The sequence below is a fragment of the Haliotis asinina genome, chromosome 1 (genome assembly GCF_037392515.1).
Source record: "Haliotis asinina isolate JCU_RB_2024 chromosome 1, JCU_Hal_asi_v2, whole genome shotgun sequence".
Classification (NCBI taxonomy): Eukaryota; Metazoa; Mollusca; class Gastropoda; order Lepetellida; family Haliotidae; genus Haliotis; species Haliotis asinina.
The window spans coordinates 77,235,845-77,262,764 of record NC_090280.1 but is presented as its reverse complement, the minus strand read 5'-3'; the positions used below and the strand labels follow the sequence as shown (position 1 = coordinate 77,262,764).

At 42.9% G+C, this 26,920-nt stretch overlaps 1 protein-coding gene across 1 annotated transcript; it reads right to left on the bottom strand.

The window, feature by feature from the left end:
- Window positions 1-253: 253 nt before the first annotated feature.
- On the bottom strand, window positions 254-25,498 carry LOC137297594 (arylsulfatase B-like). The gene is made up of 13 exons (XM_067829447.1): window positions 25,244-25,498; window positions 24,614-24,725; window positions 10,628-10,679; window positions 9,982-10,085; window positions 9,415-9,586; window positions 8,670-8,771; window positions 8,493-8,556; window positions 6,594-6,691; window positions 6,206-6,342; window positions 3,056-3,114; window positions 1,461-1,584; window positions 1,010-1,146; window positions 254-472 (listed from the first exon to the last, which is right to left on the bottom strand). The coding sequence occupies exons 1-13, from the start codon at window positions 25,350-25,352 to the stop codon at window positions 297-299; spliced, it is 1,446 nt and encodes a 481-aa protein (XP_067685548.1). The 5' UTR covers window positions 25,353-25,498; the 3' UTR covers window positions 254-296.
- Between the last annotated feature and the right edge of the window lie 1,422 nt (window positions 25,499-26,920).

The window sequence follows — 26,920 nt, the reverse complement described above, 5'->3', positions numbered from 1 at the left end:
GGCAAACTAGGCAGAAACGAATTTTGTGTTCCAGAAAACTGGAAAACCAATTTGTCTTCAATCACCTATGTTTGTCGTAAGAGGCGAGTAACAAGATCGAGTGGTCAGACTCGCTGACTTTGTTGACACATGTCATCGTACCCCATATTGATGCTTATGTTGTTGATCACTGGATTGTCTGGTCCATGCTGGATTATTTACAGACTGCTGCCGTGTTGTGGAAATTATAAAAAGAAAAACACCGCAACCGCAATCCAAATAATGACTTTATTTCAGTGTGTTCTAACAGGAAGCTCTCAGCACCAGCCAGGAGACCAGACATTGTCGTACAGCTGAGGGTTGCTCTTGGGGTCGGGAAGCTCAGGAAAGTTAGGAGACACTGCCTGCTTCTCATACCATGCCAGTCTGGTAGCAAACTTCTTCACCATATCCGGCTGGGATGTGGAGATATCGTGACGTTCGTTGGGGTCATCTGTGAATATCAATCAAAATGACACATGCCAACGAAGTATCTTGCTACATTGACGACTTTGGACAACTATCTGCTTGCCCACATGGAATCACTGACGCACTTACAAATAGAGAGAAAGGAAAAGAAATAAATAAGAGGAACAGACAGAATGGGATAGGAACGGACACACAGAGAGAATGAGGGAAACGCAGAGAATCAGGGAATGAGAATGAGACAGGAAATGTTGTTTGTTTATTCAATATTCCAACTGCGGTAAATAGTCTGGCCTGTTCCAGACAATCATGTGACTGACAACGTCATCATTGATCTAGGCAACTGAGATACTATCACCCAAGTGTCACCCATGCGTTAAACATCGAACCTGACCACCTGATTTCGTCCGACGGCAAGACCAGTTCTATCTGGTGACAGTGATAGAAAGACAGGGAATATGAGAGACGCAGCGACAGAGACAGAGAGAGAATGAGAGAACTTAATTGGAGAAAGCAGAGCCAGCCACAGACAGAAAGAAATATTCTCATCACAGCTCACTATTACCTTTCAAGTTGAACAGCTGATACTTTGTGGTCCAATACCTTATGTCATTGATGTTTATGTTCGACGTGACATGGTCCGGCTTGTACCAGTCATTGTAGAACCCAGGATAGCCATCGATCAGTTTGTAGTCACCCACCCTGCAAATATCCAACCGCAACCTTTATTAAGGGGACTGTACTCTTACATCAGTGTCCAAATCGACGCAAATAGACCTTACTTCTGGTCCAGGTCGCCCTAAAACAATATCCCAACCGGTCCCAGCATAACGAAGGTGTCGTGTGATTGGACTCATGTGATCACAAAGATTCTATAATATGTGTATGCAATAAGGTCCTGATGACACTAATTCTATTCCCGTATTGTCGATTTTTAGTGTTCAATTTGCCATGTTCTTTCGTCTCATCTTACACACTTTAGATCATGACTCATCCAAATGCAGCATTAACCATACCTGATGGCCGCGTGCCCTTCTAAAGGGGAGGGGTGTGAGTCGTAGTTGTAGACGAATTCATTGCGGGGTGAGGGGGAGGATGTACTGAGACTCGGCCACAGGTTGATGCCGTCGCGGTCTGTCACTACAAATGACAAGAAATAAAGGTTTGACATATTACTTTTCGTGTTTTCCCTCTAGGGTCACCATATGGATTACTACAGTTTCTGAACTGTACGCAAATTGAATGGGAGATAACTATATGATTTGCCCTTTTTGGTAAATATTAGGGACGAGCTTGGTTCCGATTATGATCCATTCATCCATCCATAGGACATAACACGTACACACGTATGTACATCTCAATAGGCGGTGCGAGTGATGGCAAAGATTGTTGAATCATTCAAAGACGACCATGAAAAGTTATACTGATGCATGTAATCTGATAACAAGGCAATTTTATTGCTTTCAGTAGAATGTTGTCTTTAAGATCTCTTGTGGCAACCACGAGCCCCTAAAACTGCTCTTCGCCGTCTCGGCGTGGACTGAAGAAGTCTTTGAATTCGACCTTATGGAATCCAGGACCATTCCACTGGTAAGGACTGCGAGAGTTACTACTGATCTAAGGACTGGAGCACCGACTGAGCTTCACGTATGCGCAGGCCCAGGTCATGCCACATTCGTAACTACTCGTCTCTTTCCGTGACCTACAAGAAGACTCGTACCCCTCTCGTATGGACCCAAGAATCGTGGCAAACCAATCCAATCGCGCGAAGTAAAACGCATTTCAAAGGATGAACAACTTTCAAAAGCGAAACATATTTGCAAAGAGAACGGCCGTATTGCAGTTTTGCCTACGAGACTTAGGATATACTTAGAGCCATGTTTGGAAGTTCAGAGTTACCTTTTCTTGATAATGGTACTAGACTATTTTCATCGCCATGCCCGTTTGCGCTTAGACAAGACCCAGTCGTAAGCATGGCCACGAGAAGTGTACGAGACGCCATCCGGCTTGCCGAAATGACAAGAGTAGTTGCGAATGGTCTTGCCACAGATGGTCCATAGGGTTGAGGAGATTTGGAAGACCATGGACACATTATTAGGATATAGTTCTGAAGATGAATCGTGGCATGTGCAGTGTGTGGCTGGTATTATCCTACAGGAACAACTCCCTCTAGCGGTCAGTGATCAGAACCACTCTGAGAATTGGTTTGTTGATATCGGTACATAAGATGGTGCTGTGGTTGAACACTAAGGCAGGCTGAGACTCCCAAGCCTCCAGTCGTCCAATGACAATGTTTCGATTTACAGCAGTGAGACGAGGCATAACGTTACTGTTTCATGTAGCCAAAAATTGCCAATGACCGGATAAAAGAAAAACAGGCAAAGTACCTGCTCACGATTCCTCAGAATTGCACGTGCACATTGGTCGACTTTTTTTCCATGACATAAACATGCAAGATGGCACTTTCGAACGTAAATGTTCATCATAACAATCCAACACCAATTTCGAAAAATATTTGACATTTTAGATATCACCAATGCGTTCTGTTTTGGGGAGAGAGCACACCTTGAGGAATGTATTTCCACACCTCAATGGCCACGCCCTACTGTACCTGGGGTCCCTCCGGCAGCTGCTGTCAGCGTGGGCAGCCAGTCCACGGCGTGAATCATCCTGTAACGATACCACGACGTTGTTCAGAGACGTCCTTCAACACTTTCAACATCACCATGGAAAACAGCAAGGGACAATACAGTATACAATAAAGAACTGCCACGAAGTTCAGTACATTCTGGTGACCTTTTGTGTTCCTAGACACCACTGAACATCTTCTTTCAAATAGACTTTTAAGGCTTTTTTTGTCTTTGACTTCCAAAAAGCACGCGGATTTAGCAAAGTCCCATGTGGGACATATTTTTGCTCCTCTGAGTTTCAGTTATTTCGAACGTGTTAAAAACAGTTCCAAGTTTCTGCAAACGAAGGATCATATCGTAAACAAGCAATTAATTCTTGCAACCTTTCTGGCTAATTTCTACTGCCAAAAAATAGTATCACGGGAGGAGTAGTATTTATTACTGGCACGTGGAAGATGTTGCAGTGTAATATTTTTATGGCAGTATTATACTAGTGCAATAACGCTAGACACATGACGTCACAATGCTAATGCTGCTAGACCTTCTTGACTCGCGGAAAGCTGAGAGTCCTCGCATATGGGCAATTTTGCCGCAGTGACTGTCAGTTTATGTTGGAGAGTAATAATCAGAATACTAAAGCTGCTTCCGCGAAATACCACTTATATTTACCTCGTGAAAGATTTAGTATCAAACACGCTCTCGCTCGTTTGATACCAAATCATTAACTTGTATAATAAAAATAGCATTGCACGGAAAGTCGTTTAGTATCTTCTGTTACCAACGCAGTTGCATTTATTGACTCGTTAGTTGATCCGGGGGAATGTTGAATTTCGAGGGTGTTAAAACACACGCACACACGCACACACGCACACACACACACACGCACACACACACACACACACACACACACACACACACACACACACACACGCACACGGTTGGGGATATATGTGGTTGCATTTAAACCGGATAATAGTATGTTGTAAACTTGATTGCTTCTGTCATTAAACTGGCACTTCCATTAAGTTCATTTGATTCATAATTAGATATATAATTTGTATGCAGTAGTTACACACAATATTATCTAATGGAATATACTAGAAACTATAATACAACCGGGAAACGGGAAACAATACGTTCCTAACGGAATAATTCGATGATAAGGATAATTGGTGTCAATGGTTGGAAGTATCCAATACGCAACATTGTGCTTCACTTCTCCAGCCGTTGGTGAACATTTGAGACGTTAGATTGTCATTGCATTAGTTATAATAGGTGCAATAGGCATAGCTTTCGCTAGAATAGTAAAGTATATTATACTTCAAAATTACTAAAGCCCGTGAAGGTCCCGGGGTAGAACAGGCCTTCAGCAACCCATGCTTGCCATAAAAGGCGACTAGGCCTCTCGTAAGAGGCGACTAACGGGATCGGGTGGTCAGGCTCGCTGACTTGGCTGGCATATGTCATCGGTTCCCCATCGCAGATCGATGCTCATGTTGTTGATCACTGGATTGTCTGGTCCATACTCGATTATTTATAGGCCACTGCCATATAGCTGGAATATTGCTGAGTGCGGCGTAAAACTAAACTCACTCACTCACTCAAAATTACTAAAACGCTGAATGGAAACGTGAGAGGTAACTTCGCTACTGATCAGTCTACATCCTAATCCGACTGATAGTAAACGTTAACGTGGTCGGGATAAATAACGTGGTCGGGATAATTACTACCCCACAATCTCACTTAAACTGTAGCTACTGAATTCAAGCGTGTGTACGACAACTCGGTAAACATTATAAAAGATACCCATAGTTAGGTAGGCGTGCGTTATATACTGAATCTTTTACATCGAGATACTAGTTTTACATGCCTCTCTGTGATGTTCTAGTTAGTTCTACCGCCCTTCGTTGACAGGTTTTTACAAAGTGCCATTAATCAATATGTATTTTTGTAATTAATCGTTCTCGTCACGATATGGCTGAAACATTGCCGATGTGACGATAAATTTTAACTCACTCACTCACTATATACCGAGTCAACATCGATAGGCACATAATAAACTAAGTAAATGAATGCATTGGTTGCTTGCTAAACGAATACATATTTTAAAAAGAAAAATGAAATTTAGGTAATGGACACGAGAATGTAAATTAAACTAGTGGGCAAAAGAAAGTGAACACCCTTACAAATGATCGATAAAATCAAAACAAAGTATATAATGTTTTTAAGTTATAGTACATTTAATGAAGCCAGCATTTGGGACAATGCACCAACAGTGTCTATGAGAAACGCATCAGAGATGAAGAACGTAGGTCTGGGGTAGAATAGGAATTCAGCAACCCATGCTTGCTGTAAATGTGACTCAGCTTGTCGTAAGAGGCGATTAACGGGATCGGATGGTCAGACTCTCTGACTTGTCATCGGTTCCCAATTGTACAGATCGATGTTCATGTTGTCGATCACTGGATTGTCTGGTCCAGACTCGATTATTTACAGGCAGTCGTCATGTAGCTGGAATATTGCTGAGTGCGGCGTAAAACTAAACTCACTCACACACTCACTGATAAAGAGCAGGTGTCCTGGAATGGACAGACGGTTAGACGGTGTATGGGCATGCAAACAAATCCTTAGTAACGAGTGTGACCACCTCTAGCAGCAATACACACCCAGACTCGTCTCATCCATATCGACCTATGACGTCATTCGGAATCGTATTCCACTCGTTCCGAGAGCGTCTGCAAGTTCTTGTACGTCGTGAGTCGTCGCCTCACCTGGCGATTCAGGTGATCAAACAAGTGCACTATGGGGTTTAAGTCTGGTGAGTGTGCTGGCCATGAAAGAACTTGGATATTCTGGGCGACTTGCGTAAACTTGCGCGCATGATTAGTCAGTGTGTGGGCGAACCGTTTCGGCCTAAAAGGATTTTACTAATTTTAACAACGTTTCCAAACATTCACAATAAAAAGTGTTCACTTTCTTTCGCCCATGAGTTAATTTTTGATGACTGATCTGTTGTAATGAACCAGTCATCAATTTTTGAGACTTGAACCAATTCCCAACACAAGTATCCTCTATGTTTTATCATTGCTGCTGTTGTTTCTAGTATTGCCTGGCAGGCAGGAATTCCTCACCCGTCGTAGACAGTTCCTGGTTTCTGTAGACCAGATCCATGCATGAAAGCTGCTGCTCTCGTTCCCCCTTCATACACAGTCACCTTGCCACCTCGCAACGGGTAATTGTTGCCATTTTCGGTGACCCAGCCACCGTTCTGAAAGAAGTGTTATGAGATGTGTTTTAGGCACAATGTATAATGGCACCAAACCTATCGGAAGTTTCTCTGATCAGCATTGACCAAATGTAATATTCAGCTAAGACACTAACGTTGAATGGCACGGATTTTCATTCGACTAGGGATAACAATACAAACAAAACCAGATGTCGTTGCACAAACTGTGGTGATTGGCAAGTCTCAGAATGTCTTAATGTTTATTTGGGGAGATGGTGTGCAATAATACTTACAACTGCAGTAAACAGAATCAAGGTGTCGTTCATTAATCCGTTGCTTGTCAAGGCGTTTGTTATGTTACCAACTGCGTCGTCAAGTGCTGAGACCATTCCTAGATGCATGGAGAAAAATGAATGTATCGAGAGCATATACCTGTACAACGGGCGTTACTAAAGTATTCCTGATGTCCAGTGTAGGAAAAGCTTCCATTTTTATTTTGAAGGAATCATTAGCAAAGCAATATCCAAAATATCAGATATGTGGGTATTGTGGTTTACTTATAACAATACATTTGGGCACAGTATGTCTTTTAAAAATTGCAGAAGGTGAAAAACGATATGTCATTTTTTACCTCTTGGATAATGGTATATAAAATATGTTCGCTATAGTTTTGGATGACTATCTGTCGTGATCAACATTCAAAGACTTGGACTGATTGATTTATATTTTGATGGCTCTGCTTCGACAAAGATGTCCAGATATTCAAGCTGGCACTGTGTACATTATATTGACTGCTGACACTTACGTGACTACTCAGTATTTAGATTAAACCCTTGGCATCATGCATGAACAAGTGAAAACATTATGAAAACCTAAGTTATGATTACGTCATCTAAAAGGGGTTGGGTACTGCCTCCAAAACAAGCTCTTTCAGCAAACATACTTTATTTGGGGAGTCACATTAACAAGCAATTGTAGCTTCAAACTGCATAAATTGCATGTTTATGCACTTAAATATCTATAAACTGTTGGTTCTAGAGGACTTCTGCCTGTCGCAAACATGCCAAAGATCTGTTTTGACAGGTTGACAGATAGCATATGGTAAAATAAGAACATACAAATGACTGCATTTGTATAATTTTCTAGGTGAGACCGACTACTTTTGGGACGCCCTCGTAAATGAAAACCTTGGTGACACTTACTGATTTTGATAATTCAAGTTGAAAGAATTCAAATCATGACATTATTAGCTGCTAAATCTGTTTCACCATGAGCCTCGTCAGTCACAACTCGTGAAGTCAATGAAACACATTTATAGCCATTCTTTATTCTCAAGTAAAAGATCGCCCAAAGCCTGGAGGACCAATGATCGTGATGACCGAGTCCTTATTCTGTATCAACTGTGCCCGCATTGGAGGATTGGAGTCAAAAGAACCCTGCCAGCTGCTGGGATACGGGAACATCGTCCGACCAGACGTCGCTTCTCCACAGATAAGCATAGGCAGGCATACTACAGGCTTCGAGAAACTTGAAGAAGTGGCGCTGGAATTTTTATACGCTACCAACTGCTTTTATTGCGTGTTGGGACATCGTAGCGAGAGATGTTCCAGGGGAATGATCCATGTTGCTGAACCTTTTGGTGGTGACTCGGTGAAGGTGTGTGATTGTGTTCCTTATGACTGCGAGGTAAGAACTCCGTGGTCACCAGGAAGTCCTGGCCTTTGAAAAACATCCTCTTCCTAGTCATCCGATATCCATGGACGTCAATGCTAGACATAACCGGTCTCGTGCATTGGATCGTCCATTTGCAGAACATCGCAAACGAAACATTGCCAGGATCCGCGTGGAACCCCGATTTTTAACCCCGAGGAACAGTTTCGGGAAACTATTTTGGACGCTAAGTTCGAGAAAGAGATCCTATTGAGAATTTCCAGAAACTATCGCAGACACTTCATGAAACATGACAGAGAGTTCTGACACAGAATTGATTGTCTGTATGAGGAGGAGACTGTCCGATGCTTTCGTAGCCTTCGGTGGCTACAAGAGGTGCTCACGTGGTCACCAGGGGTGGTTCAGACGATCACGGGATATATTTTCAAAAGAATCAAAATATAGTGTTTTTGTAAGCATAATCCAACAGTGATGTTTGCTAATTGATGGACATCATCTTAAACTGAGTAATTTCTACATACCACAATATTTGCGACGACCTTCTATCTTCACGTTCGAATACATTGCTTCATACTTTTGGGGAACCTTAAAGAAAATTTGTAAGTATACATTTTTACGAATATAATTTCTTGTGAAAAGAGTGAATATCGGTTACAAGAAAAGAGTGAATATCGGTTATTACTAAGAGGAAGTCGTACCTGCATAGGGGAGTGAACGGCTTGAAACGGCAGGTACAGAAACAGCGGCCGAGTCTTGTCGTGACGCTCGATGATGTTGATGGCTTCATTAGCAAACCGATACTGAAACAGAAATACTTGAACAGTTTTGCTGAAGTTGATGTATAAAAGGTTAAAAAGGTATGCAGGCAAAAAAATTTAAAACAGTCTCATGTTTTTAGTAATTCCTTGTTCTTGTATTTGTTGTCCGATAAAAAAATCCCCCTGGCTGCTTGTTCTGAACCGCTTTTAAGCCATTTTTATCCATTTTCTAGCAATATCACAGAAGGGAACACCAGAAATGGGCTTCACACACTGTATCCATGTGGGGAATCGAACAAGGGTATTCGGCGTGATGAGCGAACACTTTCATCACTAGACTAGCCCACCGCCCCTATGTTTAGTGAGTTTTACTGAACACGGTTCATATCCAGGATGTTCCCCTGGACATGCTAAATTTCTCCAGCTCCAGTATATACAAAACTGACTAAGACAATACAGTATCATATTCCCCACTCCCCTACAATCCCCTATTCAAATATTGTTCATGATCCTGTGCTTACTTTCATTCCTAGTCACAGTCAAAAATCCTGGTTATAACTGAATTTCTGCAACCCATGCTTTTGTAAGAGGCGACTAACAGGATCGGGTGTCAGGTTCTGCATCCAATTTATAGTCCGGTGAAATCTCGAAAGTTGGAAAATGAAATAAGCGACAGATACGTTACCGTTGAGTAAGTTCCGTTGTCGGTCTTTACGGGACTGGTGTTGTTCCGGTAGTCCAGATAGCTAGCAGCGACGTGGGTGTAGTAGTCTGCCTTGTCGTTGTAGAAGCCGAAGAAGCTGTCAAAGCCTCGGTACGTCGGGGTGCAGTTCCAATTGCAGAACCCCAGGTGCCATCTGGATCAGATTATGTAATCACTTACAACTGAACGCTTATCCTACTACTGCTACTAGTGCTACTACAACTGCTGCTACTGCTGCTGCTACTACTACTGCTACTGCTGCTACTACTTCTACCTACTACAACCACTGCCACTACTACTACTACTACTACTACTACTACTACTACTACTACTACTACTACTACTTTATTAGAACCTTTAGGATGGCCCTGTGGGTAATGTAGACTCTCCTCACGCCGGGGTTGATTCTTCTCCACAAGTATCTAATGTTTTGTATCTTATTAATTATTTCTTGTGTCCCACGCGATCATTTCGCTGCGATGTATGTTCACACATATGCCCTCACACTAACTATTGCCACATTGCTGAAATAAATACAAGTAAACATACTTTCCTATCATGTGTGTAGCATAACCAAGCTCCTTCAGTTTCTGTGGCAGGATGGTGATGTTCAGGGGTAGACACACGGGATTGTGAATCGCTATATCTTCATGCTGGAAAATAAGTCCCGAAATATGCATTTTTCAGTTTCCATTTTTATTCAACGAACATTATTCGTCCGCTGTCAGAACGGTGGTAGCAGTTTGATTTCATAGTTTCAGGAGATCATTCAATTTATGCTTTCCATTTACTGAGACAGTTCTTGAGGGCTTCCGGATGACAACTACAGTGACTGAGTACGCCGCTCTAAGTAATATTCAAGCAATATCGTGGCAAGAAATGACCTCTACACATTGCACCCATGTGCGGAATAGACCCTTTGTTTTCGACATGCCGAGCGATGACTTTGACCACTAGGCTACCCCACCGCCCCCAATGATAGATAGAGATCGTATTTAGACCGAGGAGTCCTTTAGGGAATATGTCCTCAGCATGAGTTGCTGCTGTCAAAGACAATGTGGTTACGCAAAGGAACTGGTGTGTTGCCGTATCCCCATCTCTTTGTTCATGCTATCAACCACTTGTCTGTCATGTGATAATTGCTTTAAAATCAGTTCTTGTAACTGCCTATAACTCTGATATTTTCACAACTCACCTGTAATCCTGTCTTGAATGGATAGTAACCAGACATGAAGGCACTTCTCGTCCTGTTGGAAATAACCCATCATTAGACTAGAGGCTTACGGAATAGATCTCAGAAAATACTATCTTCATCTTACGAACTGCAGCCCGACTGCACACACAAGTGATTCACAAGTATTAGAAATTCTGCTACTAAGGGTCCCCGTACTGCTTGGACATAGGTACATGATCCAGTATTAGAAATTCTGTTACTTACGGACTTCACACTGGTTGAACATAGGTACATGATCCAGAATTAAACTTTCTGCTACTTACGGCTTAGTTTGGTTTTACGTCGCTCTTAGCAATATTCAAGCAACATCACGGCTGGGGATACCAGAAATGGGCTTCACAGATGGTACCCATGTGGGGATTCGGACCCAGGTCTTCGGCGTGACAAATCAACGCATTCACCACTAAATTACCCGATCGCCTGCTACTTACAGACTTCCTTCTGGTTGGCCATAGTTATGATCCAGCATTTAGCTGTGTTCTACTTACGGACCTCCTTCTGGTTGGACATAGTTATGATCCAGCATTTAGCTGTGTTCTACTTACGGACTTCCTACTGGTTGGACATAGTTATGATCCAGCATTTAGCTGTGTTCTACTTACGGACCTCCTACTGGTTGGACATAGTTATGATCCAGCATTAAGCTGTGTTCTACTTACGGACCTCCTACTGGCTGGATATAGTTATGATCCAGCATTTAGCTGTGTTCTACTTACGGACTTCCTACTGATTGGACTTAATTATGATCCAGCATTTAGCTGTGTTCTACTTACGGACCTCCTACTGGTTGGACATAGTTATGATCCAGCATTAAGCTGTGTTCTACTTACGGACTTCCTTCTGGTTCGACATGGTGATGATCCAGCATTAATCTGTGTTCCACTTACCGACTTCCTTCTGGTTGGACATAGTGATGATCCAGCATTAATCTGTGTTCTGCTTACAGACTTCCTACTGGTTGGACATAGTTATGATCCAGCATCAAGCTGTGTTCTACTTACAGACTTCCTTCTGGTTGGACATGGTGATGATCCAGCATTAAGCTGTGTTCTACTTACGGACCTCCTTCTGGTTGGACATGGTGATGATCCAGCATTAAGCTGTGCTCTACTTACGGACTTCCTTTTGGTTGGACATGGTGATGATCCAGCATTAAGCTGTGTTCTACTTACAGCCTTCCTACTGGTTGGACATGGTGATGATGCAGCATTAAGCTGTGTTCTACTTACGGACTTCCTTTTGGTTGGACATGGTGATGATCAAGCATTCAGCTGTGTTCTACTTACGGACTTCCTACTGGTTGGACATAGTTATGATCCAGCATTAAGCTGTGTTCTACTTACGGACCTCCTACTGGCTGGATATAGTTATGATCCAGCATTAAGCTGTGTTCTACTTACGGACTTCCTACTGATTGAACTTAACTGTGATCCAGCATTTAGCTGTGTTCTATTTACGGACCTCCTACTGGTTGGACATAGTTATGATCCAGCATTAAGCTGTGTTCTACTTGCGGACTTCCTACTGGTTGGACATGGTGATGATCCAGCATTAAGTTGTGTTCAACTTACAGACTTCCTACTGATTGGACTTAATTATGATCCAGCATTTAGCTGTGTTCTACTTACGGACTTCCTACTGGTTGGGCATAGTTATGATCCAGCATTAAGCTGTGTTCTACTTACGGACTTCCTTCTGGTTGGACATGGTGATGATCCAGCATTAATCTGTGTTCTACTTACGGACTTCCTTCTGGTTGGACATAGTTATGATCCAGCATTAAGCTGTGTTCTGCTTACAGACTTCCTACTGGTTGGACATAGTTATGATCCAGCATTCAGCTGTGTTCTACTTACGGACTTCCTTTCTCGTTGGACATGGTTATGATCCAGCATTAAGCTGTGTTCTACTTACGGACTTCCTACTGGTTGGACATAATTATGATCCAGCATTTAGCTGTGTTCTACTTACAGACTTCTTACTGGTTGGACATGTTGATGATCCAGCATTAAGCTGTGTTCTACTTACAGACTTCTTACTGGTTGGACATGGTGATGATCCAGCATTTAGCTGTGTTCTACTTACGGACTTCCTACTGGTTGGACATAGTTATGATCCAGCATTAAGCTGTGTTCTACTTACGGACTTCCTTCTGGTTGGACATGGTGATGATCCAGCATTAATCTGTGTTCTACTTACCGACTTCCTTCTGGTTGGACATAGTTATGATCCAGCATTCAGCTGTGTTCTACTTACGGACCTCCTACTGGCTGGATATAGTTATGATCCAGCATTAAGCTGTGTTCTACTTACGGACTTCCTACTGATTGAACTTAACTGTGATCCAGCATTTAGCTGTGTTCTATTTACGGACCTCCTACTGGTTGGACATAGTTATGATCCAGCATTAAGCTGTGTTCTACTTGCGGACTTCCTTCTGGTTGGACATGGTGATGATCCAGCATTAAGTTGTGTTCTACTTACAGACTTCCTACTGATTGGACTTAATTATGATCCAGCATTTAGCTGTGTTCTACTTACGGACTTCCTACTGGTTGGGCATAGTTATGATCCAGCATTAAGCTGTGTTCTACTTACGGACTTCCTTCTGGTTGGACATGGTGATGATCCAGCATTAATCTGTGTTCTACTTACGGACTTCCTTCTGGTTGGACATAGTTATGATCCAGCATTTAGCTGTGTTCTACTTACGGACTTCCTACTGGTTGGGCATAGTTATGATCCAGCATTAAGCTGTGTTCTACTTACGGACTTCCTTTCTCGTTGGACATGGTTATGATCCAGCATTAAGCTGTGTTCTACTTACGGACTTCCTACTGGTTGGACATAATTATGATCCAGCATTTAGCTGTGTTCTACTTACAGACTTCTTACTGGTTGGACATGGTGATGATCCAGCATTAAGCTGTGTTCTACTTACAGACTTCTTACTGGTTGGACATGGTGATGATCCAGCATGTAGCTGTGTTCTACTTACGGACTTCCTACTGGTTGGACATAGTTATGATCCAGCATTAAGCTGTGTTCTACTTACGGACTTCCTTCTGGTTGGACATGGTGATGATCCAGCATTAATCTGTGTTCTACTTACCGACTTCCTTCTGGTTGGACATAGTTATGATCCAGCATTAAGCTGTGTTCTGCTTACAGACTTCCTACTGGTTGGACATAGTTATGATCCAGCATTTAGCTGTGTTCTACTTACGGACTTCCTTTCTCGTTGGACATGGTTATGATCCAGCATTCAGCTGTGTTCTACTTACAGACTTCCTACTGGTTGGACATTGTGATGATCCAGCATTAAGCTGTGTTCTACTTACGGACCTCCTTCTGGTTGGACATGGTGATGATCCAGCATTAAGCTGTGCTCTACTTACGGACTTCCTTTTGGTTGGACATGGTGATGATCCAGCATTCAGCTGTGTTCTACTTACAGACTTCCTACTGGTTGGACATGGTGATGATCCAGCATTAAGCTGTGTTCTACTTACGGACTTCCTTTTGGTTGGACATGGTGATGATCCAGCATTCAGCTGTGTTCTACTTACGGACTTCCTACTGGTTGGACATAGTTATGATCCAGCATTAAGCTGTGTTCTACTTACGGACCTCCTACTGGCTGGATATAGTTATGATCCAGCATAAAGCTGTGTTCTACTTACGGACTTCCTACTGATTGAACTTAACTGTGATCCAGCATTTAGCTGTGTTCTATTTACGGACCTCCTACTGGTTGGACATAGTTATGATCCAGCATTAAGCTGTGTTCTACTTGCGGACTTCCTTCTGGTTGGACATGGTGATGATCCAGCATTAAGTTGTGTTCTACTTACAGACTTCCTACTGATTGGACTTAATTATGATCCAGCATTTAGCTGTGTTCTACTTACGGACTTCATACTGGTTGGGCATAGTTATGATCCAGCATTAAGCTGTGTTCTACTTACGGACTTCCTTCTGGTTGGACATGGTGATGATCCAGCATTAATCTGTGTTCTACTTACGGACTTCCTTCTGGTTGGACATAGTTATGATCCAGCATTAAGCTGTGTTCTGCTTACAGACTTCCTACTGGTTGGACATAGTTATGATCCAGCATTCAGCTGTGTTCTACTTACGGACTTCCTTTCTCGTTGGACATGGTTATGATCCAGCATTAAGCTGTGTTCTACTTACGGACTTCCTACTGGTTGGACATAATTATGATCCATCATTTAGCTGTGTTCTACTTACAGACTTCTTACTGGTTGGACATGGTGATGATCCAGCATTAAGCTGTGTTCTACTTACAGACTTCTTACTGGTTGGACATGGTGATGATCCAGCATTTAGCTGTGTTCTACTTACGGACTTCCTACTGGTTGGACATGGTTATGATCCAGCATTAAGCTGTGTTCTACTTACGGACTTCCTTCTGGTTGGACATGGTGATGATCCAGCATTAATCTGTGTTCTACTTACCGACTTCCTTCTGGTTGGACATAGTTATGATCCAGCATTAAGCTGTGTTCTGCTTACAGACTTCCTACTGGTTGGACATAGTTATGATCCAGCATTAAGCTGTGTTCTACTTACGGACTTCCTTTCTCGTTGGACATGGTTATGATCCAGCATTAAGCTGTGTTCTACTTACGGACTTCCTTTTGGTTGGACATGGTGATGATCCAGCATGAAGTTGTGTTCTACTTACGGACTTTCTTTTGGTTGGACATGGTGATGATCCAGCATTAAGCTGTGTTCTACTTACGGACCTCCTTCTGGTTGGACATGGTTATGATCGAGCATTAAGCTCTGCTCTACTTACGGACTTCCTTTTGGTTGGACATGGTGATGATCCAGCATTCAGCTGTGTTCTACTTACAGCCTTCCTACTGGTTGGACATGGTGATGATGCAGCATTAAGCTGTGTTCTACTTACGGACTTCCTTTTGGTTGGACATGGTTATGATCCAGCATTAAGCTGTGTTCTACTTACGGACGTCCTACTGATTGGACATAGTTATGATCCAGCATTTAGCTGTGTTCTACCTCCGGACTTCCTACTGGTTGGACATGGTGATGATCCAGCATTAAGCTGTGTTCTACTTACGGACTTCCTTTTGGTTGGACATGGTGATGATCCAGCATTAAGCTGTGTTCTACTTACGGACTTTCTTTTGGTTGGACATGGTGATGATGCAGCATTAATCTGTGTTCTACTTACGGACTTCCTTCTGGTTGGACATGGTGATGATGCAGCATTAAGCTGTGTTCTACTCACAGCCTTCCTACTGATTGGACATGGTTATGATCCAGCATTAAGCTGTGTTCTACTTACGGACTTCCTACTGGTTGGACATAATTATGATCCAGCATTTAGCTGTGTTCTACTTACGGACTTCCTACTGGTTGGACGTGGTTATGGTCCAGCATTAAGCTGTGTTCTACTTACGGACTTCCTACTGGTTGGACATAATTATGATCCAGCATTAAGCTGTGTTCTACTTACAGACTTCCTTCTGGTTGGACATGGTGATGATCCAGCATTAATCTCTGTTCTACTTACCGACTTCCTTCTGGTTGGACATAGTTATGATCCAGCATTAAGCTGTGTTCTGCTTACAGACTTCCTACTGGTTGGACATAGTTATGATCCAGCATTCAGCTGTGTTCTACTTACGGACTTCCTTTCTCGTTGGACATGGTTATGATCCAGCATTAAGCTGTGTTCTACTTACGGACTTCCTACTGGGTGGACATAATTATGATCCAGCATTAAGCTGTGTTCTACTTACAGACTTCTTACTGGTTGGACATGGTGATGATCCAGCATTAAGCTGTGTTCTACTTACAGACTTCTTACTGGTTGGACATGGTGATGATCCAGCATTTAGCTGTGTTCTACTTACGGACTTCCTTCTGGTTGGACATGGTGATGATCCAGCATAAAGTTGTGTTCTACTTACGGACTTTCTTTTGGTTGGACATGGTGATGATCCAGCATTAAGCTGTGTTCTACTTACGGACCTCCTTCTGGTAGGACATGGTTATGATCGAGCATTAAGCTCTGCTCTACTTACGGACTTCCTTTTGGTTGGACATGGTGATGATCCAGCATTCAGCTGTGTTCTACTTACAGCCTTCCTACTGGTTGGACATGGTGATGATGCAGCATTTAGCTGTGTTCTACTTACGGACTTCCTACTGGTTGGACATGGTGATGATCCAGCATTAAGCTGTGTTCTACTTACGGACTTCCTACTGATTGGACATAGTTATGATCCAGCATTTAGCTGTGTTCTACTTACGGACTTCCTACTGGTTGGACATGGTGATGATCCAGCATTAAGCTGTGTTCTACTTACGGACTTTCTTTTGGTTGGACATGGTGATGATGCAGCATTAAGCTGTGTTCTACTTACAGCCTTCCTACTGGTTGGACATGGTGATGATGCAGGATTAAGCTGTGTTCTACTTACAGCCTTCCTACTGATTGGACATGGTTATGATCCAGCATTAAGCTGTGTTCTACTTACGGACTTCCTACTGGTTGGACATAATTATGATCCAGCATTTAGCTGTGTTCTACTTACGGACTTCCTACTGGTTGGACGTGGTTATGGTCCAGCATTAAGCTGTGTTCTACTTACGGACTTCCTTTTGGTTGGACATAATAATGATCCAGCATTTAGCTGTGTTCTACTTACAGACTTCCTTCTGGTTGGACATGGTGATGATCCAGCATTCAGCTGTGTTCTACTTACGGACTTCCTTTTGGTTGGACATGGTGATGATCCAGCATAAAGTTGTGTTCTACTTACGGACTTTCTCTTGGTTGGACATGGTGATGATCCAGCATTAAGCTGTGTTCTACTTACGGACCTCCTTCTGGTAGGACATAATTATGATCGAGCATTAAGCTCTGCTCTACTTACGGACTTCCTTTTGGTTGGACATGGTGATGATCCAGCATTCAGCTGTGTTCTACTTACAGCCTTCCTACTGGTTGGACATGGTGATGATGCAGCATTAAGCTGTGTTCTACTTACGGACTTCCTTTTGGTTGGACATTGTGATGATCCAGCATTAAGCTGTGTTCTACTTACGGACGTCCTACTGATTGGACATAGTTATGATCCAGCATTTAGCTGTGTTCTACTTACGGACTTCCTACTGGTTGGACATGGTGATGATCCAGCATTAAGCTGTGTTCTACTTACGGACTTCCTTTTGGTTGGACATGGTGATGATCCAGCATTAAGCTGTGTTCTACTTACGGACTTTCTTTTGGTTGGACATGGTGATGATGCAGCATCAACCTGTGTTCTACTTACAGCCTTCCTACTGGTTGGACATGGTGATGATGCAGCATTAAGCTGTGTTCTACTTACAGCCTTCCTACTGATTGGACATGGTTATGATCCAGCATTAAGCTGTGTTCTACTTACGGACTTCCTACTGGTTGGACATAATTATGATCCAGCATTTAGCTGTGTTCTACTTACGGACTTCCTACTGGTTGGACGTGGTTATGGTCCAGCATTTAGCTGTGTTCTACTTACGGACTTCCTACTGGTTGGACATAATTATGATCCAGCATTTAGCTGTGTTCTACTTACAGACTTCCTTCTGGTTGGACATGGTGATGATCCAGCATTAGTCTCTGTTCTACTTACCGACTTCCTTCTGGTTGGACATAGTTATGATCCAGCATTAAGCTGTGTTCTGCTTACAGACTTCCTACTGGTTGGACATAGTTATGATCCAGCATTCAGCTGTGTTCTACTTACGGACTTCCTTTCTCGTTGGACATGGTTATGATCCAGCATTAAGCTGTGTTCTACTTACGGACTTCCTACTGGTTGGACATAATTATGATCCAGCATTTAGCTGTGTTCTACTTACAGACTTCTTACTGGTTGGACATGGTGATGATCCAGCATTAAGCTGTGTTCTACTTACAGACTTCTTCCTGGTTGGACATGGTGATGATCCAGCATTTAGCTGTGTTCTACTTACGGACTTCCTTTTGGTTGGACATGGTGATGATCCAGCATTCAGCTGTGTTCTACTTACAGCCTTCCTACTGGTTGGACATGGTGATGATGCAGCATTAAGCTGTGTTCTGCTTACGGACTTCCTTTTGGTTGGACATGGTTATGATCCAGCATTAAGCTGTGTTCTACTTACGGACTTCCTACTGATTGGACATAGTTATGATCCAGCATTTAGCTGTGTTCTACTTACGGACTTCCTACTGGTTGGACATGGTGATGATCCAGCATTAAGCTGTGTTCTACTTACGGACTTCCTTTTGGTTGTACATGGTGATGATCCAGCATTAAGCTGTGTTCTACTTGCAGACTTCCTACTGGTTGGACATGGTTATGATCCAGCATTAAGCTGTGTTCTACTTACGGACTTCCTACTGGTTGGAAATAATTATGATCCAGCATTTAGCTGTGTTCTACTTACGGACTTCCTACTGGTTGGATATAGTTATGAACCAGCATTTAGCTGTGTTCTACTTACGGACTTCCTACTGGTTGGACATGGTTACGGTCCAGCATTAAGCTGTGTTCTACTTACAGACTTCCTTCTGGTTGGACATGGTGATGATCCAGCATTAAGCTGTGTTCTACTTACGGACTTCCTACTGGTTGGACATGGTGATGATGCAGCATTCAGCTGTGTTCTACTTACGGACTTCCTACTGGTTGGACGTGGTTATGGTCCAGCATTAAGCTGTGTTCTACTTACGGACTTCCTTTTGGTTGGACATGGTGATGATCCAGCATTAAGCTGTGTTCTACTTACGGACGTCCTACTGATTGGACATAGTTATGATCCAGCATTTAGCTGTGTTCTACTTACGGACTTCCTACTGGTTGGACATGGTGATGATCCAGCATTAAGCTGTGTTCTACTTACGGACTTCCTTTTGGTTGGACATGGTGATGATCCAGCATTTAGCTGTGTTCTACTTACGGACTTTCTTTTGGTTGGACATGGTGATGATGCAGCATTAAGCTGTGTTCTACTTACAGCCTTCGTACTGGTTGGACATGGTGATGATGCAGGATTAAGCTGTGTTCTACCTACAGCCTTCCTACTGATTGGACATGGTTATGATCCAGCATTAAGCTGTGTTCTACTTACGGACTTCCTACTGGTTGGACATAGTTATGATCCAGCATTTAGCTGTGTTCTACTTACGGACTTCCTACTGGTTGGACGTGGTTATGGTCCAGCATTAAGCTGTGTTCTACTTACGGACTTCCTACTGGTTGGACATAATTATGATCCAGCATTAAGCTGTGTTCTACTTACAGACTTCCTTCTGGTTGGACATGGTGATGATCCAGCATTAAGCTGTGTTCTACTTACGGACCTCCTTCTGGTTGGACACGGTTATGATCGAGCATTAAGCTCTGCTCTACTTACGGACTTTCTTTTGGTTGGACATGGTGATGATGCAGCATTAAGCTGTGTTCTACTTACAGCCTTCCTACTGGTTGGACATGGTGATGATGCAGCATTAAGCTGTGTTCTACTTACAGCCTTCCTACTGATTGGACATGGTTATGATCCAGCATTTAGCTGTGTTCTACTTACGGACTTCCTACTGGTTGGACATAATTATGATCCAGCATTTAGCTGTGTTCTACTTACAGACTTCCTTCTGGTTGGACATGGTGATGATCCAGCATTAAGCTGTGTTCTACTTACGGACCTCCTTCTGGTTGGACATGGTTATGATCGAGCATTAAGCTCTGCTCTACTTACGGACTTCCTTTTGGTTGGACATGGTGATGATCCAGCATTCAGCTGTGTTCTACTTACAGCCTTCCTACTGGTTGGACATGGTGATGATCCAGCATTAAGCTGTGTTCTACTTACGGACTTCCTTTTGGTTGGACATGGTTATGATCCAGCATTAAGCTGTGTTCTACTTACGGACTTCCTTCTGGTTGGACATAGTTATGATCCAGCATTTAGCTGTGTTCTACTTACGGACTTCCTACTGGTTGGACATGGTGATGATCCAGCATTAATCTGTGTTCTACTTACGGACTTCCTTTTGGTTGGACATGGTGATGATCCAGCATTAAGCTGTGTTCTACTTGCAGACTTCCTACTGGTTGGACATGGTTATGATCCAGCATTAAGCTGTGTTCTACTTACGGACTTCCTACTGGTTGGACATAATTATGATCCAGCATTTAGCTGTGTTCTACTTACGGACTTCCTACAGGTTGGACATAATTATGATCCAGCATTTAGCTGTGTTCTACTTACGGACTTCCTACTGGTTGGACATGGTTATGGTCCAGCATTAAGCTGTGTTCTACTTACAGACTTCCTTCTGGTTGGACATGGTTATGATCCAGCATTAAGCTGTGTTCTACTTACGGACTTCCTACTGGTTGGACATGGTGATGATGCAGCATTAAGCTGTGTTCTACTTACGGACTTCCTACTGGTTGGACGTGGTTTTGGTCCAGCATTAAGCTGTGTTCTACTTACGGACTTCCTACTGGTTGGACATGGTGATGATCCAGCATTAAGCTGTGTTCTACTTACGGACTTCCTACTGGTTGGACATGGTGATGATGCAGCATTAAGCTGTGTTCTACTTACGGACTTCCTACTGGTTGGACGTGGTTATGGTCCAGCATTAAGCTGTGTTCTACTTACGGACTTCCTACTGGTTGGACATGGTGATGATCCAGCATTAAGCTGTGTTCTACTTACGGACTTCCTACTGGTTGGACATGGTGATGATGCAGCATTAAGCTGTGTTCTACTTACGGACTTCCTACTGGTTGGACATGGTGATGATCCAGCATTAAGCTGTGTTCTACTTACGGACTTCCTACTGGTTGGACATAATTATGATCCAGCATTTAGCTGTGTTCTACTTACGGACTTCCTACTGGTTGGACATAATTATGATCCAGCATTAAGCTGTGTTCTACTTACGGACTTCCTACTGGTTGGACATGGTGATGATCCAGCATTAAGCTGTGTTCTACTTACGGACTTCCTACTGGTTGGACATGGTGATGATGCAGCATTAAGCTGTGTTCTACTTACGGACTTCCTACTGGTTGGACGTGGTTATGGTCCAGCATTAAGCTGTGTTCTACTTACGGACATCCTACTGATTGGACATAGTTATGATCCAGCATTAAGCTGTGTTCTACTTACGGACTTCCTTCTGGTTGGACATAGTTATGATCCAGCATTTAGCTGTGTTCTACTTACGGACTTCCTACTGGTTGGACATAGTTATGATCCAGCATTAAGCTGTGTTCTACTTACGGACTTCCTTCTGGTTGGACATAGTTGTGATCCAGCATTTAGCTGTGTTCTACTTACGGACTTCCTACTGGTTGGACATAGTTATGATCCAGCATTCAGCTGTGTTCTACTTACGGACTTCCTTCTGGTTGGACATAGTTGTGATCCAGCATTAAGCTGTGTTCTACTTACGGACTTCCTACTGGTTGGACATGGTGATGATCCAGCATTAAGCTGTGTTCTACTTACGGACTTCCTACTGGTTGGACATGGTGATGATGCAACATTAAGCTGTGTTCTACTTACGGACTTCCTACTGGTTGGACATGGTGATGATCCAGCATTAAGCTGTGTTCTACTTACGGACTTCCTACTGGTTGGACATGGTGATGATGCAGCATTAAGCTGTGTTCTACTTACGGACTTCCTACTGGTTGGACGTGGTTATGGTCCAGCATTAAGCTGTGTTCTACTTACGGACATCCTACTGATTGGACATAGTTATGATCCAGCATTAAGCTGTGTTCTACTTACGGACTTCCTTCTGGTTGGACATGGTTATGATCCAGCATTTAGCTGTGTTCTACTTACGGACTTCCTACTGGTTGGACATAGTTATGATCCAGCATTAAGCTGTGTTCTACTTACGGACTTCCTTCTGGTTGGACATAGTTGTGATCCAGCATTTAGCTGTGTTCTACTTACGGACTTCCTACTGGTTGGACATAGTTATGATCCAGCATTCAGCTGTGTTCTACTTACGGACTTCCTTCTGGTTGGACATAGTTGTGATCCAGCATTAAGCTGTGTTCTACTTACGGACTTCCTACTGGTTGGACATGGTGATGATCCAGCATTAAGCTGTGTTCTACTTACGGACTTCCTACTGGTTGGACATGGTGATGATGCAACATTAAGCTGTGTTCTACTTACGGACTTCCTACTGGTTGGACATGGTGATGATCCAGCATTAAGCTGTGTTCTACTTACGGACTTCCTACTGGTTGGACATAATTATGATCCAGCATTTAGCTGTGTTCTACTTACGGACTTCCTACTGGTTGGACATAATTATGATCCAGCATTAAGCTGTGTTCTACTTACGGACTTCCTACTGGTTGGACATGGTGATGATCCAGCATTAAGCTGTGTTCTACTTACGGACTTCCTACTGGTTGGACATGGTGATGATGCAGCATTAAGCTGTGTTCTACTTACGGACTTCCTACTGGTTGGACGTGGTTATGGTCCAGCATTAAGCTGTGTTCTACTTACGGACATCCTACTGATTGGACATAGTTATGATCCAGCATTAAGCTGTGTTCTACTTACGGACTTCCTTCTGGTTGGACATAGTTATGATCCAGCATTTAGCTGTGTTCTACTTACGGACTTCCTACTGGTTGGACATGGTGATGATCCAGCATTAAGCTGTGTTCTACTTACGGACTTCCCACTGGTTGGACATAGTTATGATCCAGCATTTAGCTGTGTTCTACTTACGGACTTCCTTCTGGTTGGACATAGTTGTGATCCAGCATTTAGCTGTGTTCTACTTACGGACTTCCTACTGGCTGGACATGGTGATGATCCAGCATTAAGCTGTGTTCTACTTACGGACTTCCTACTGGTTGGACATAGTTATGATCCAGCATTAAGCTGTGTTCTACTTACGGACTTCCTTCTGGTTGGACATAGTTATGATCCAGCATTTAGCTGTGTTCTACTTACGGACTTCCTACTGGTTGGACATGGTGATGATGCAGCATTAAGCTGTGTTCTACTTACGGACTTCCTACTGGTTCGACATGGTGATGATCCAGCATTAAGCTGTGTTCTACTTACGGACTTCCTACTGGTTGGACATGGTTATGATCCAGCATTTAGCTGTGTTCTACTTACGGACTTCCTACTGGTTGGACATGGTGATGATGCAGCATTAAGCTGTGTTCTACTTACGGATTTCCTACTGGTTGGACGTGGTTATGGTCCAGCATTAAGCTGTGTTCTACTTACGGACTTCCTACTGATTGGACATAGTTATGATCCAGCATTCAGCTGTGTTCTACTTACGGACTTCCTAATGGTTGGACATGGTGATGATCCAGCATTAAGCTGTGTTCTACTTACGGACTTCCTACTGGTTGGACATGGTTATGATCCAGCATTAACCTGTGTTCTACTTACGGACTTCCTTTTGGTTGGACATGGTGATGATGCAGCATTAAGCTGTGTTCTACTTACGGATTTCCTACTGGTTGGACGTGGTTATGGTCCAGCATTAAGCTGTGTTCTACTTACGGACTTCCTACTGATTGGACATAGTTATGATCCAGCATTCAGCTGTGTTCTACTTACGGACTTCCTTCTGGTTGGACATAGTTATGATCCAGCATTTAGCTGTGTTCTACTTACGGACTTCCTACTGGTTGGACATAGTTATGATCCAGCATTAAGCTGTGTTCTACTTACGGACTTCCTTCTGGTTGGACATAGTTATGATCCAGCATTAAGCTGTGTTCTACTTACGGACTTCCTACTGGTTGGACATGGTTATGATCTAGCATTCGGCTGTGTTCTACTTACCGACTTCCTACTGGTTGGACATAGTAATGATCCAACGTTAAGCTGTGTTCTACTTACGGACTTCCTACTGGTTGGACATAGGATTGATCCAGTATCACGCCTTTTCCTGCCAATTTATCAATGTTGGGGGTGATCATATCGGGGTTGTGAAAACCCACGTCGTTCCATCCTGAAAACGCACGTATTTTTGAAATCGTCATGGCTATATTTATTGTGCAAATACAAAGAGGAATTGAGGATTGGGTTGCTCACCATTCCAATATTTTCGTTAGTTTCATTGTTGACCTTAAACCAAAATCCCCGAAACCGTCAATGTGCAAAATGCAAATATGAAACGTCGATTATATGATGAATTCTATAATTTAATAAGACATCCCAACACCTTGTCAGAGGATGTCCAGCGTTTACACGATCACATTTCTGTAGCGAAATAATGGTGTGACTGGTTCAATTTATTACCTCTTTGCCAGACGTCCAACCATAGTACGACCCAGTATATATTAAGGCGTTATGACAAATGACAATCATAAAATTCTCTGAATAGTCCTTTATACCGGATCGTTGGAGCAGGCGCTATACAAATGTTAAGTTTATATAACGAAATGTGGGACAGTGCAACACTTGTAATTAATCACAGCCACGACCTACCAGTTTGAAGAGACATATAGTTTCGAAATCTTCTCATACCTAGATCATCCGCCACGATGAAGACAATATGTCGTGGACTTCCTGCTGCACCAACTCCATCGCAAAGGTTGACGACGACCCAAACTGTGCATAACAACTGGACAAACATCACTGTTCCCGTAGACAAGTATCACAGGGTGACGTTCTGTTTCCTCGAGACTGTATTCCCGGTTTTTGGTTGAGAAAAACCGTCTGTGTTATAGTACCAACGCACCGGCTGACTCATCGTTCCTTATCTCACCTGACACAGATCGTGGGTGAAGACTGCACTCCACAACACTGCTTCTAACATAAACCCGATACCGGTCAAACATGTTAGACCCGCGGAGGTCCGGAGTAGAGTTGGCAACCCGTACCAGACTTAGGGTATCGGGTGGTCAGGTTCGCTGGCTTACTGGACACGTGTCCTCCTATCTCAGTTGCGTAGATCGATGCTCATGCTGCTCATGTCTGGACAGTCTGGTCCAGACTAGATTTTTACACCGCCCATTGCAGCTTCATTTATTGCTGATTGCCTTTTAAACAACATACATATAAAGTAAACAACGCAGCAAGTGAGTATGGTTTTACGCCACTTTTAGCATTATTCCCGCAATATCACGACGTGTGATACCAGAAATGAGCTTCACACGTTGTACCTATGTGGGGAATCAAACCCGGATCTTCAGCCCAACGAGCAAACGAGTACCCCGATTAGAACTTGAGAACGTACAGGTGGTTACAAAAAATAGTTGTGATACCCTTCACTTCATACATTCAGCTGAACAGTTGATGATGCTTACATATAGGTTCAACTCACCAGTAACACGTCTCAAAAGAGATCCAAATCTAAGCTGTCAAAGAAACTACACACATTCTGCAGTTTTACCAGGAAATTCGTTCCCGTTTCGTGAAATAAAATTCAAATTATTTCACCAAATCTAATTAAGATTGTTCATGTCTTAAAATTATATGGGTTAACATCAAAGTTAAAAACCATGTAGCACATCATTTATTACATATTAATAATATTCCTTGAGCGAATGTTGTCTCCTGTGAACAGTGATTGATTCATCTGTTGGTGTTTTGCAGGGTTTGTTGGACATTACCTAGATAATGAGTCTTCTCATATTTGAGATAAGGTCAAGGTGAAGTGATTTGAATTGGGTTTCAGCGTTGCGTTTAAAATCATTGCACATGTGGATGGATGTGCCTCAGCGTGTGTGTTTGCGTAAGTGCTTGTATCAGTCCATACTGATTCAACTTTCACAGTACCAGGGGCGCTGATGTATCAGCCCTAAGTTAAATATTTATGTCTATTTTGGTACAGCAAGCGGACTCCGACCCAACCAGTCCTTGTTTTTTTTCCCTTAATGCCGAGCACAAGGCAGGATCACAATAAGTACCATCTTTTAATGGAGAAGCATGTACAATGTGAATCCCCTCCCTGAGCCCCACCCCTAAAATTTATTTATAAAATGTCATGTACAAAATCAATCACCCTTTCCCATATTTTCAGCACAATTTGTAATTATCTACATTATGTAAAAACATGAGTACCCCCACCATCCCCGAACACTCACCACCCCCCTTCCACCCTCACCACACACACGTAAAATCCCTTTACTACCAATTATGAACAAGCCCTGAAAATAATGCATGTGTCATAGATTCTCCGCTGTGAGACGCATTAGCACT